Source organism: Globicephala melas, chromosome 10, assembly GCF_963455315.2.
Source record: "Globicephala melas chromosome 10, mGloMel1.2, whole genome shotgun sequence".
In the NCBI taxonomy this organism is placed as follows: domain Eukaryota; kingdom Metazoa; phylum Chordata; class Mammalia; order Artiodactyla; family Delphinidae; genus Globicephala; species Globicephala melas.
In genome coordinates this window covers 6,405,373-6,419,002 of record NC_083323.1, presented here as the reverse complement: position 1 = coordinate 6,419,002, position 13,630 = coordinate 6,405,373, and the positions used below count along the sequence as shown (strand labels likewise).

General features: G+C 56.8%; 1 protein-coding gene across 2 annotated transcripts in view; it reads right to left on the bottom strand.

Annotated features, from left to right (window-relative positions):
* Window positions 1-13,630, bottom strand: part of CYB5R3 (cytochrome b5 reductase 3) — a 47,216-nt gene that overhangs the window by 7,182 nt on the left and 26,404 nt on the right. For both annotated transcript variants that reach the window (XM_060305944.2, XM_030855747.2), the window contains exons 2-7: window positions 8,409-8,540; window positions 5,014-5,086; window positions 4,549-4,655; window positions 2,194-2,323; window positions 1,631-1,714; window positions 1,338-1,423 (exon numbers count right to left, since the gene is read on the bottom strand). In XM_060305944.2, coding sequence (XP_060161927.1) covers window positions 1,338-1,423; window positions 1,631-1,714; window positions 2,194-2,323; window positions 4,549-4,655; window positions 5,014-5,086; window positions 8,409-8,492 — 564 coding nt within the window. In that variant the 5' untranslated portion in view covers window positions 8,493-8,540. The remainder of the gene's footprint in view (window positions 1-1,337; window positions 1,424-1,630; window positions 1,715-2,193; window positions 2,324-4,548; window positions 4,656-5,013; window positions 5,087-8,408; window positions 8,541-13,630) is intronic.

Sequence of the window (13,630 nt, the reverse complement as noted above, 5' to 3'; positions counted from 1 at the left end):
AGGTGGGTCCCCCGTTATCCTACATTACGGATGGGCAAATGGAGGGGCTGCGGCCCCCGTCCAAGCCAAGCACGGAGGTCACTGAGGACGGGGGAGGGAGGGGCAACGACTCAACTGGAGCAAAGCAGCAGTTCCCACAGTGTGGCCTGCAGAACCCTGGGGTCCCCGAGACCCTTCAGAGGGACCTTGAGGTCAGAACGATTTTCATATGATACTTAGTTGCATTCTTCACTCTCCTCCCTCACGGCTTCCAGAGGCTACAGGACTCGTGACACTGCACTGACTAAAGTGCAGAGAGAGATACAGAATCCACTGCCCCTGCTAACGGGCACAAAGATGCCCGTCCAGGTGACAGAGGGCTGACGGCCTCCACAGAGACTGCCCCAGCACTACCAAGCTGAACGCTGCCCACCCTCTCAACCCCACCAGCCAGCTTGGAATTTCTGGCTGCTTCCACCCACCCCTAGTCAAGGCCACCTCAGTTGGCCTCAGAGCAGTTTTCTGCAGCTGTGTGGGACCTCAGCCCGGGGACCTCAGCCCGGCCCCCCCGCCTCCAGGCTCGATGTCCTCACAGATGACGCGGAGTGGAGCCTGGGCCAGATGGACCCAGGGGCAAACTGACCTGAACCACATCTGAGAGGCGCAGGGGGCCTGGGCACGGCCCCCACACAGGTAGGGGGTGCCTCGTCTTAGCTTCCCCCAAAAGGGGCATCACTGTAAGATCCACGTATTCAGTCATGAAACACTGAACCTAGAAAGACCCTTGTGATGACCTTGCTTCATCATCTCATTCCACGGCGAGGGAGCAAAGCCCAGAAAGGGAGAGTGACTTGTCCAAGGCCACAGAGCAGGCCAGGGCAGGCAGGCAGCGGGTGTGGGGAGGAGGACATGCATTCAGGAGCCGGGGAGCCCAGGTCCAAACCCTGTCCCAACTCCCCCAGCTCAGGGACCTCGTGCAGGTGGGACCTTGGCACGTCATCTGTGAAAACGGCCCTTCGGGCTCCTCCCACTTCACTGGTGGGTTCCAAACTCTGTGTGCGGTGAAGGGAACCCTGAGGTGCCAAGGAAGCAGCCAGAGGAGCTGTGGGTGCTCCAGGGGCCTCACCCCTCCACCAAAGCAGCCCCGCTCAGGTGAGACGCTCTGAGCTCCGCACTGAAAAGCCTGACCCCACCAGCCCCTGTGAGGGCTGCTGTGCACAGAACGTTCAGAGCACCCCTCACATTTCAGCCTCCCTGAGCATCTCCGCAAAGCTGTGCAGACCCCTGAGCAGTGCCTGCTGGGCCTCGCCCCCTCTCAGCAGGAGTCGGGTTTGCAGACCTCAGGTCCACCCACTGACCTGGTTGGCAAAGAGCAGATGGCACACGGTCGGATCATCCGGGTCCTTCATGATCGCACGGATCACCTGCAGCATTGGGGTGATTCCTGCAACACAGCCACCCCCCACACACCGCGTGAGCGCCTGCTGCATACGCGCAGGCCCAGTGTCAGGCAGATGCCCAGAGCTGCCAGGACAACTGGGACCTTGGGAAGCTCCCAGTCACTTGTAATCTGTGCCGCATCCCACACCCTGGCCCCGAACCACGACATCCGCCCGCTAGGGACTCAGTGAGGGGCTCCGGGTCCACATACCCGTTCCTCCTGCAATCATGCCCACAGACTTCACCATTGTGATGACAGGGCTGGATTTCTTGTCCGGACGGATGGCAAACGTTCCTGGGGAGAGGAGAAGGGGTGAGGCCCAGTTCTCAGACATGCTGTGCCTGGGGGTCGGAAGGGCTGGAGAAGCTGCCCCCGCCTCAGGGGTTCGGGCGCGGCGGCCACCACAGCCCCCAGCCAGTCAGGGTGAGGGGGATGGGAAGGCGGCACCGGGACCAGCTCAAATGCAGAGAGGAGCTCGAGGACGAGTTCCTCACTGCGCATGGCTGGGGAGCAGGGAGGCTGGAGAATCGGGGCGGCCCAGCTCAGCCGTACCCCTTGTTTGTTCTCAGCCAAGCAAAGCGGGTCTGTGGGCCGCATCTGGTCTGCAACCCCTGTGCCGGCCACCTTGATTCCTAACAGCCAGGGAAACGGAGGCCCCAGAGAGGAGATAGCTTGCCCTGCGAGAGTCACCCATCCAGACAGCAGCAGAGTCGGGACCTGCACCCAGCATCCACCGCCCCCACTGGGTCCTCGGGGAGTCCAACCCGGATCACCTTTGCCCTGGTAGACCAGCAGCCCATTTGGGCCTCGGAACTCAATGGTGTCTCCAATCTTCATGCTTTCCAGGTACTGGGACATCTTCCCTCCAGCGGGAAACTTGGGGTGGGTGTCTTTGAAGTAAACCTGCAAGACACCCACAGTCCTCAGCTCCCCGTTCCCAGGGCTGCCGGGGTGAGCTCTGGGCCACAGTGGGAAGACGCTCTTCTGGGGTCTTCTGCGGTCGTGTGTGGCCTTCTCACACGATGCCCCTTCCACCCATCAAAACTTACCCGTCTGTGTCCCGTCCCCCGCAGTGGTCTGCCCTCCCCATAACATCCCCTTGGAGGGCAAAGCATCAGCCTGGTGTCCAAGGCAGCGACCCGAGGGCCTGCTGCATAATGTTCTGCCAGGAAGCATCTCTGTGAACACCCCCCGCCCCCTCCCCCAGCAGGAGATCCCCATGGCTGTCAGCTCAGTAAAGGCTCTGGGAAGCCGGCCCTCCTGGTGGATGTTCAATTCTTTCCACTTCGTGCTGCCATAAAAACATCACTCTTGGAACAATTTCCTTCCCTGTGCCCTCTGGGATTTCAGCTTTGGAAAAAGGGATGTGCTACAACGCTCGTACAGAGAGATGGGCAGACAGGGGAGGAGCTCCAGGGCTGGGATGGCTGCACCACGGGGCATTTCTGCTGGGCTTTGAAGGGCAAGCAGGAGTGATGGGCAGAGAAGGGGGAGAGGCAGTGGGGGAGGGACAGCGTGGGCAAAGGCCAGGGCGTCTAATAGGGCTTGGGGCCTCGGGGGTGGGGTGGGGAGAAGAGCTTGCGGCTACAGCACAGGGGATGTGTCTGTGTGTCTGGGGTGCGGGGCAGGGAGAGTGGAGGGAGAGTGGGCAGAGCCCACTGCGTGCCAGGCTGGGGGCCTGACCTTTAGCCAGGGCCAAGGGGGCCAGTGAGGTCTCCAAGCCAGGAAGGGCCTGGTCCTGGTGAGTATTCCATCGCTACTTGAATCCCCCCAACACCTCCTCCACATCTGGCTCGAGAGACTTCAGCAAGAACAGATGCTTGAACTCTCACCACCTTCCCTTTCCTTCCGGACAAAGCCCCAGACTACCAGGGCCTCCAAGGATCTGCCTGGCCCTGCTGACCTCTCCCTTTTCGGTCCCTCAAGTCCTCAAGCCTCCTCCTGACCTCAGGGCCTTTGCACCTGGAAGGTCCTTTTCCTCCGTCTCCACCTGGCTGCCGCCTCCTCAGCCGCCAGACCTTGCCTCACTGTTGCCTGCTCAGGGGGGCAGCTCTCATCACCCCACCCCCGCCCCAGCTCTGGTGCCCATTCTAGGTGCTCAGTCTCTTGTGCTTGTCCCCTGAACAAACACTGACCTCTGTGTGACCACCTGTTCAGTGTCCATTCTCCAGCCAAAGACAAGATACCGAGGCCGGTGGGCCTGGGCACCCAGCACAGGGTCTAAATGACACCAAGCGAAGAGGAGATCCAGGCCAGAGCCAGGACTGACAGGCCCAGCTCCCTTCCTGCCCTCACAGACACAGCGCCCAGCCCAGGACCCTGTAAGACCCAGGGCTGAAGCTGAGGCCCAGCGGGGGTCTCTGCTCCTGTCCCCCCACCCAAGGGTCCAGTGAGGGGGCCCTGGGGCCTGCACAGTGGAGTTGAGAGAGCAAGCCTGATCCCCGGGGGTGCTGAGCCAGGGCGGCCATGGAGGTTTGGGCCTTGACTAGGGAGGGTCTCTAACATCCAGCCCACCGGCCTGGGCTGGTTCACACTTTTGGGTGGGTGTGTAATCAGAGAACACGGATCACTGCTGGAAAGTCTGTGTTTCTAATTTCCATAAACATGTACCAGGCTCTAGTTGTCATTTCTCCTTCTGTTCAGCATCTTGTTTTTTAAGATCCTTGCTGGTTGTTCTACGTCTCTCTGGTCTGTTGCCTCTAATGGCTACATCTTCCCACAGCGCACACCCAGCCCCCGACCGGTGATGGATCCCAGAAAGCCCCTCACCCCGGCTCCCGGACACGGTCCCATGAGCTCCTCATACTGCACCCCCAGCGGGCCCGTGGGATGCTTCCCAGGGGAAGGGCAGGTGCCCAGCTCACTGGGCTTCGCCAGTCCGAGAGCAGGAAGGTGAGCCCTCCACGGGCTGGTGGGCCTGCCTGGTTCCTCTTCTGCAGATGCTCAGCCTGAGCCCGACCCCTGCCCTCTGCCGAGACCCCAAAGCTTGGCTTGTGCTAAGAACTATGATCTGCTATTCACTCGGGAACCAGGCACAGCGAGCACAGGGCCTTCAGAGATCAGACTGTGGGGCCTTGGCTGCGAGGTGGTCACCCCCACGCCAAGCAGCTGTGGCCCCAAGACCTCACCTTGATGACCAGGTCCACGAAGCCCTTGTCGTCATCGCTGGAGACGGGCGTGTAGGGCCGAATGACTAGGTTCCCGTCGATTCGAGCCGAGAGGTAGATGTGCTGGCCTGCAGGACAGCAGGGGTGAGTGTGGGCTGACTACCCCTGCAGGGCCCCCTGGGTCTTGTCAGCCCACTTCGCTGCACCCCGTCCAGCATTCAAAGCCTAGCCTGACCTCGGCTCCCACTGCTCCCTTCGCCACCCCTAGGGACTCCCATCACGTCCCATCTCTTTGCCTTTGTTCGTGCTCGTGCCACTGCCGGGGACACTGAAGCAACTGGCCTCTTATCCTGACACTCACCCTTGAAGGCCCAGGGTGGCTGTCACCTCCTCCCTGAAGCCTTCCCTGCACTAACTGAAAGGCAAAGCCCCCACCTCTCTGTCCCAGCACCGGCTCCACGTGTGCTGGGTTGGGGCCACACTCACCGACGGGGAGGCCCAGGATGTGCTGGGGTGACGGCAGAGCAAAGCGGAACCGGCGGGTATCATGGCTGATGACCTGCAACGAAGCGTGAGCTGCTGCATGGCACCCAGCGCAGAAGGGCCCCCAGACTCAGAGTGCCCACCCCTCCCCAGCACCTGCACACGCGTGGGCAAGGGCACAGAGGTCAGGTGCACACTGGGTGTGCCTCTGCTCTCACTGGCCCAGAGAAGGGCACTGACCCACCCAGGGCCACAGGGCAAGGTGGTCGGAGCAGGGAGTGAGCTCAAGATCCCAAAGGGAGGGACTTCCCTGGTGGCACAGTGGTTAAGAATCCGCCTGCCAATGCAGGGGACACAGGTTCGAGCCCTGGTCCGGGAAGATCCCACATGCCGTGGAGCAACTAAGCCTGTGCGCCACAACTACTGAGCCTGCCCTCTAGAGCCCATGAGCCACAACTACTGAGCCCTCGTGCCACAACTACTGAAGCCTGCGTGCCTAGAGCCTGTGCTTTAAAAAAAAAAGATCCCAAAGGGAGGCTGCCAGACAGCCCAGAAAATTCCAGGGACAGGAGGAAAGGATCCACCTCCGCCACAGCTTGAGAAGTGTCCTGGGGTGGCAGAAACAGCTCAGGGACTGGGCCAGCAGTGGGGCAGAGCTGAGACAAGGCCCCATGTGCCAGGCCTGGGACTCAAGAGAGGGGCTCTAGAAGCCACTACACTAACAGCCGCCCCCCGCCCCGAGAAGTGGGACAGCATGACCGTGGCTGGGCTGCAGAGGGCAGGAGGCATGGCAGCCTTGCTGCCCAGGAGGTCGCTGGGGCTGGCCATGGCCAAGACAGGGTGTGCACCCAGGGTGTGGTCAATGGGTGAAGGCCATTCCCCCTCCAGGGTGGGGCAGAGGCTGCTTAAGAGTGAGGCTGGGCTGAGGAAGGAGCCCAGTCCTGACTGGGGCCAGGGAGGCGAGCATCCCACAGTGAGCTGTGTCAGAGCTGGGAACCGAACCCAGTGCCCGGACTCCGACCTGGGCTCCGGAAGGCCCCTGTGAGGTCTCCCCTGCACCAGGTGCAGCAGGATGGTGGGTGTCGAGGGGCCGTTTGGAAGGCAGGCAGCTAGCTGTCCAGCACATGTTCACGCCCACACGAGGCAAGGTCCAGTGATGGAGAGTGTTACCACCCGGAGGGGAGACGCCAGACCTCTCCAAAGGGACAGAGCGTCACTCTAAGCATCACTGAAGCGTGTGAGCCAAGGCAGGTGGCCTGGATCTCAGGAGAGACGGTGCCCAGCCACCACTTAGGACGCAGTGCTTGTCGGCGGCCAGTGGGCCTCTCTGCCCCACAGTCCGGGCCTGAAGCTGCAAACGGAGCCCCAGGGCCTCCCGCAAGCGGATCCCAGGATTATCAACTGGTCCTGGGGCTCAAGGTCAGAAACCCACGTGCCAGATGTTTTTGGAGGAAGAACAGAAGTGAGAGAAAGACACTGATGACTACTAGCCCAGCACAGCAAAAGTCATGAGGCTAACGTGTGTGAGGGCTTGGCACGGTGCTGGCCGTGATGGCCCGAGCAGTAGACTCACAGAGCTGTGGGCAACCTTGCTGATCGCCTGGTCCAGTCCCGTTCAGAGAGGGGAGGGGCCCACAGCCGGGACCCCTCCCTGGGCCACGGCAAAATAACCAAGAGCAGGCCCACCTGCTGGCCCACCACTAGGCTACAATGGGGGAGGGGAACTGCTAGCACGTGTGCCTCCTGATCAATCCAAGGGGCCTGGAGGGTCCACCGTGTGACATCCTGTGACAAAATACCAGACAGTCATCAAAAATAATGAATCAGGGCTTCCCTGGTGGCGCAGTGGTTGAGAGTCCGCCTGCCGATGCAGGGGATGCGGGTTCGTGCCCCGGTCCGGGAAGATCCCACATGCCGCGGAGCGGCTGGGCCCGTGAGCCATGGCCGCTGGGCCTGCGCGTCCGGAGCCTGTGCTCCGCAACGGGAGAGGCCACAACAGTGAGAGGCCCGCGTACCGCAAAAAAAAAAAAAAAAAAAAAATTTAAAAAATAATGAATCAGCTTTGGGTTAGACATGTAAAGGTGTCCATATTGTACAGCTGGGTAAAAACTCAAGTTATTAAAAAAGAGAAACTAAGTATGCACACACCTGAACCTCCACACATCATGTACACAGGAATGTACTACCAGAACGGCTCACGGTGACCCTTGAAGGGGACCCTCTGCAAAGGGGTTATGGGGGAGGGGAACGTTCACACCTCATGAACAGGGCACATATAAACATGTGCTTTTATTTTATAAAAGTAAAATTTTTATAGCGAGCACATATATATCATACATTACTTTGGGAATTAAAAAACAACAAAGAAAAAGAACTTTATAAAAGGAAAAGCTTTTAAAACATTGTTATTTCATTTTAGTAAGAAAAAATTGTGTATAAGATATATTGAGAGGATAAGTGTGGTCTCATCTGGGAAGCAGTAATTTTTTTTTCTTTTTCTTTTCTTTTTGCCTCTCTCTGGTTTTCAACTTCTATGAAATCCTGTTACAAGTACAGTCACAGGAGCCCCAGCTCTCATGGGGAGCCCGGGTGCAGACTAGAGCCCAGGACTCAGGCTTCCGGCAAGTGACTGACTTTCTCTGCCCCATGACTCAGTTTTCCCTGTCACACCCCTCCTGAGGCAGCTGTGGTGGCCAGAAATAGCACATGGGAGGGGCTCTGATGAGAGAGAGTAAGGAGGGAAACAGCCTTACAGGGTGGGCGGCTGGGCAAAGGAGGGAGAGGATGGTTTTAAATCACGATCAGAGGTCTGAAAAGGAAAAGCATCAAGTGGGGAGGGCAGGAGCAAGCCTGTGGGAGGAGCAGATGGAGCCGCCCCGCCCACCCGCAGGGAATCTGACAGATGCAAAAGACTCTAGGGGCCCTGAGTGGGTGACCCTGCGGGCGGGGAAGGAGGAGGGGAGGAGACCTTATCTTTAAGGAAGGGGCACTGGGATGGGAGCCGCGAGACCTAGGCCTAAGTCCTGGTCCTGCCCCTAACTCACAGTGTGACCTGAGTTTCTCCTCTCTTGTCCTCTGTTTTCACAGCCATTAAATGGTTACTTGGACCCAAGAGTCCTTACAGGGTCCCTCCCACTCTGGCCTTCTGGGGAATAGTGAGTGTGGTTCAAAGAACCAGCTCTGTGGGCAAAGACCTGAGTTCAAAGCCCTCTGCCGCTTACTGGTAGCCTTAGAAAGGGACCACCTTGCTTTCCCCATCTGTAAAATGGGCAGATAATGGGACCTACTTCACAAGGGGCCATGCCCTGAGCACATAGTAGGTGCCTGTGAAATGCTGTGATGCTGACAAGGACAGAGAGGTGCCCATGCCCCACGACGCCCTCAGGCCCCACACTGACCTCCTTGTCAATCAGCCGCAGCGGGTACTTGATGTCCGGGTTCTCGAGGGTGATGGCTGGGGTAGAGCGCTGGAATAGCTTCATGAACAGGCTATACAGGAACCAGACTGGGGAGAGGACCACGTGGCCCAACTGAAACGACAGGACAGACCCACGAGGTCAGCCTGCCCCCTGCCCTTCCTCCAAACACACCTCCGGGCCTCTCCCCTACCAGGAACGCCCTCTCCCCATCATGTTCATTCAGGGAACCCCAGCTCCATTTTGGTGCCAGCTGGGAGAAGTTACAAAAATCAGACTCATGAAACCTATCACTGTGTTACTGAGTCATTGGAAAAGCTCCATTTTCCCTAAGGAATGGGGACAAAGAAAGCTACATAACTGAGCATGTAGCCCTTTTCACTTTGGCTGCCAGGAAGCTCAGCATAAAGTTCCCAAGTACCTGTGCTTAATCTTGAGCACTGTGTATCTGTGCTCCCTCCCTCCCTCCCTCCCTCCCTCCCTTTAGTCAATTTCCCTGGCCCTATTAAGTGATGTCAAGTGCTAGCTCTATTTAGACAAACAGACAAACCCCTGAGCCCTGGGGTTCTGCCTTCAGATGTGGGGGCAGCCAAGGCACTGAGCTAGACACTAGGAAGCTCTGCTCCTTGCTGGCTGTGTGACTCTGCACAAGTCCCTTCCCCTCTCTGAACTGAACTGGACCAGGTGATCTGCAAGGTCCCCTGGAGCTCTGAGAGTCTACTCCTAGCATCATGCAGAGCCCTGCACAGGGGTTAACCTCATGACAACCCTATGGGGTAGGCACTGTCATCACCACCACTTTACAGATGAGGAAACAGCTCAGAGAGGTGAAGCAACTCACCCACAGTCACACAGCAGGCAGGTGGGGAGCTGGAACTCAAACCTGAGTCCACCTGCCTCCCCAATCACACTCTTAAACATCAGGCCTCACCCTCATCATCACTCACCCTCTTGCGTGGCTCTGAGAACCTCTTCCTTGCCAGCCCCCTGCCCCACATATCGCAGCCTCACAAAGACCCTAGAGGCGGTTTGGATTTTTTAAAAACAGAGAAAACCCACATCCCATGGCCAAATAAAACTACTTAGGTTTACCTGGAGAGGACACCCTTGCAAGGAAAGACAACCAGCCTGCTGCTCTTTCTAGCTATTTTTGTCCCTGGGAAAAGCACTTAGCCTCTCTGCCCTGTTTCTCCATCTGTGAAATGGGAGTCATAAGCTACACTCTCTGGCTGTGAAGATGGAGATCGGCTAACCCAGGCCGTCCCCCAGCAGGCACTTGACCTCACTGGGTATCTGTGTGCAGCAGCTACCCTTGGCCATCCGGAAGTCGAGTCCTGGGCAGCCTCCACTATCTGGACCACAAGTGAGACTCAGGAAGAGAACAACAACAGCCTCAAGACCGCTCAGACCAACCCTACAGTGGAGAACCTGGCAGACCCCACCCTAACCAGGGAGCAGCACAGGAAAGGGGCCAGCTGACACCGTGCACCTCCTGACACGAAGCAAGAAGGGCCCAGCACCGCACTGTGCCTTCCTTCAGGAGCACACAGCCTGCCTCTGACACAAGGAAACACCGAGGGCCTTTCGCCGCGAGAACTGGCACCACTCTTCAAAAACGTCAAAGCCAGGGCTTCCCTGCTGGCGCAGTGGTTGAGAGTCCGCCTGCCAAAGCAGGAGACGCGGGTTCGTGCCCCGGTCCGGGAAGATCCCACATGCCGCGGAGCAACTAAGCCTGTGCGCCATGGCCACTGAGCCTGTGCGTCCGGAGCCTGTGCTCCGCAACGGGAGAGGCCACAACAGTGAGAGGCCTGCGTACCGCAAAACAAAAAAAAAAAAAAAAAGAGAGAGAAACGAAGGCCGAGGAATGGGTCCAGATTAAAGGAGGCTCTGGTGGGTCGGACGGTGCTCCCCTAAAACTCATGTCCACCCAGATCCTGGGGATGGAAAAGGGTTTTTGCACGTGTAATTAAACTAAGGATCTTGAGATGAGATCCTCTTGGATCCCCCTGGTGGGCCCCAGATCCCATGACAAGTGTCCTTCTAAGACAGAGGAGAAGACTCAGAGGAGAAGGTTGTGTGAAGACAGAGACTGGAGTGATGTGGTGACACGCCAAGGAGGCCAAGGACTGCTGGAAGCCACCAGAAGCAGGATGAGGAGGAAGGCCCCTCCCCTAGGCCTCCAGAGAGCACACCCTGCCAAAACCTTGATTTCACACTTCTGGCCTCCAGACTATGCAAGAATGAACTTCCATTGTTTTATGCTACCTAGTTTGTGGCAATTTATATGCAGCCGTAGGAAACGAATACAGTAAGTCCCCTACATATGAACGAGTTCTGATCTGAGAGCACGTTCGTAAGTCCAATTTGTTTGTTAAGTCCAACAAAGTTGGACCCAACTAACACAATCAGCTATACAGTACTGTACTGTAATAGGTTTATAATACTTTTCACACAAATAATACACAAAAAAAAAACAAACAAAAAAATAAAGAAAACATTTTAAATCTTGCAGTACAGTACCTTGAAAAGTTCAGTAGTACAGTACAACAGCTAGCATATAGGGGCTGGCCTCGAGTGAACAGGCAAGAAGAGTTACTGACTGGAGGAGGGAGAGGAGGTGGGAGACGGTAGAGCTGAAGGATCGTCAGCCATAGGAGACGGAGGGCAAGCTGCAATTTCACTCACGCCTGACGTTGGTGTCTTTCACTCACACACGTTCGCACCTTTGAAAGTTTGCAACTTGTAGGGGACTTACTGTACAGAGGCCAAAGAGACAGAACAACTGAATACAATGTGTGGTTCTGAATTTGATTCTGGGCCGGGGTGGGGGGGGGGAACAGTTGTAAAAGACAATCTTGAGACAATAGGTGGCATATGCATGAAGGCCCATAGATTAGACAATAGCACTGTATCAGTTTTACATTCTTGATTTGATCATCGTCCTGTGATTATGCAAAAGAATGTCCTTGTTCTTAGGAGATAGATGCTGAAGTATTTAGGGGCAAAGAACCATCATATCTGTCGTTTACTCTCAAATAGTTTAAAATACACACACACACAATAAAGTAAATATAGCAAATGTTAACATCTGGTATATCTTGATGAAGAGTATATAAGGGCTCTTTATACATTCTTTCAACTTTACTGTAAGTCTGAAATTATTTCAAAATAAAAAGTGAAGAAGGGGGCTTCCCTGGTGGCGCAGTGGTTGAGAGTCCGCCTGCCGATGCAGGGGACACGGGTTCGTGCCCCGGTCCGGGAAGATCCCACATGCCGCAGAGAGGCTGGGCCCGTGAGCCATGGCCGCTGAGCCTGCGCGTCCGGAGCCTGTGCTCCGCAACGGGAGAGGCCACAACAGTGAGAGGCCCGCGTACCGCAAAACCAAAAAACGAAAAAACAAAAACAAAAACAAACAAACAAAAAAAAGTGAAGAAGGAAGTCCACACTAGTGGTTCATATAGTGGGGTCAACAACCAAAAGTTCTCCCAAAATACTGGTTCTCAAGAAAACTGTTTCACAGCTTGTTCACTCACCCTCCCTAGTGTACCTCCCTGACTTTAGTTCTCACAGCAGATGACCGTGTGTATTCTTCTTATCATAACACTACAAATTCCCCTTTTTGCCTTGGCTGCCAGGAAGCTCAGAGTCAAGTTCCTTGCTTGCATGGAGGCCTCTTTGCTTCCTTTGCAGGCCTCTTGAGGTAGCATGTTCTACAGAGAACAGACCTGGAATGGGCCCCTGCCCTATTGAGGGTCAGGTGAGAAGATTCTCACCTCTCAAGGCCCAGCCTCACTGCTCCCTCCCTTCCCAGAAGCCCTGCCAGGACCCCCCACTCTATCAACTGGGGAGGACACTCCGGCTGAGTACCTGAGGCCTCTCTGAGCCTCGGTATTCTTGGCTATAGAAGGAAGGTGAGGGCCACTGCCTGGCCAACAGCCCAAGGGAGCTGGGATATGAGATGAGATGAGGGGCTGAGGTCACCGAAGGGTCTATAACCTGTGGAATGTGGGCATGCACACAGGTTCTTCTACCACCCTCATGGGGCCACCATCACCCAGGAGACGGAATACCCAAATGAAGGAAGGGCAGAGGCACCAAGATCCCACACCGGGCCTGGCCCAGCCCCCAAACCGGCCCAGCTGCTTCAAGTTGCCCAGCCGAAGCTTTGGTTACAGGCCTTTTGTTGGGCTCAAAACACCGTGCCTCTCCCGCAGACAGAGCCTCCAGGCTGGCTGCAGCCACGGCCTTGCCCCACGGGGCCCCTCGTCTGTTAACCAATGGGTCTAAACAGAAGGCCTGAGGGAGCTCGCCCCAGCGCACCCCTCCGGCCCACAGGGCCACACAAAGGGTCTCTGGCCACCTGCCCACTTAACCCGCACCTACCATGTCCTGGTTACCAAGTGGTATTTCACCCACCCTGGGTCACATCTAAGGCCCGTTGGCAGCCCTGGGCTCTGGGGTCAGGAGACTTGGGTTTGAGACCCAGCTCAGGACTTCAGGAGAGAATCTTCACCTCTCCAGGCTCCATCTTCCTCAAGTTCATGAGGACAGTCCCACCTAGGGCTGGGGAGGAATCGAGGCTGCAACAGGCCATGTTAGAGCAAACTGGCCAGTGTCCCCGAGCGGGCGCTGCTCCAAGAGTGGGACGTGAATTCTCCGGCATAATCCTCACTTCAATCCTAGGCTGTAGGTACTGTGATTACCATCAAGTTACAGATCAGGAAAGCCAGTCCTCAGAGGACTCACAGCCATTTCTCAGAGAGATTAAGTGACTCACCCATGGCCACGCAACCCAGGCCTGTCCAGCCCCAAGTGTGGCTCTTCCCAAGCCGCCCCCCAGGACAGATGCCCCGGAGCCCACAGCCCAAATCCCCTTGCTCCAGCACAGTCCAATCTCCCGGCTCTTGCAGTGAAGCCCCAGCTGCCCAGACTAACAGGCTGCTCCGCCACCCCCAAACACCCACCACGGCTCCCCACTGCCAACACTCAAGGTCCCCACTATCCGGTCACAAGCCTTTCTTGCCTTAGGCCTTTGCACACTCTCCCTTCTGCCCTGAATGCCCTTTCTCTTCCCTCATCCAACAACTCCTATTCCACTTCCAGAGCCCAGCTCAAACGTCAACTCTTACCCTCTAGCTAAGCAAGCCCTCAGCAGACATCCGGAGCGCCCCCCCCCCCCCCGCAGCCTCTGCAAACTCCACGGG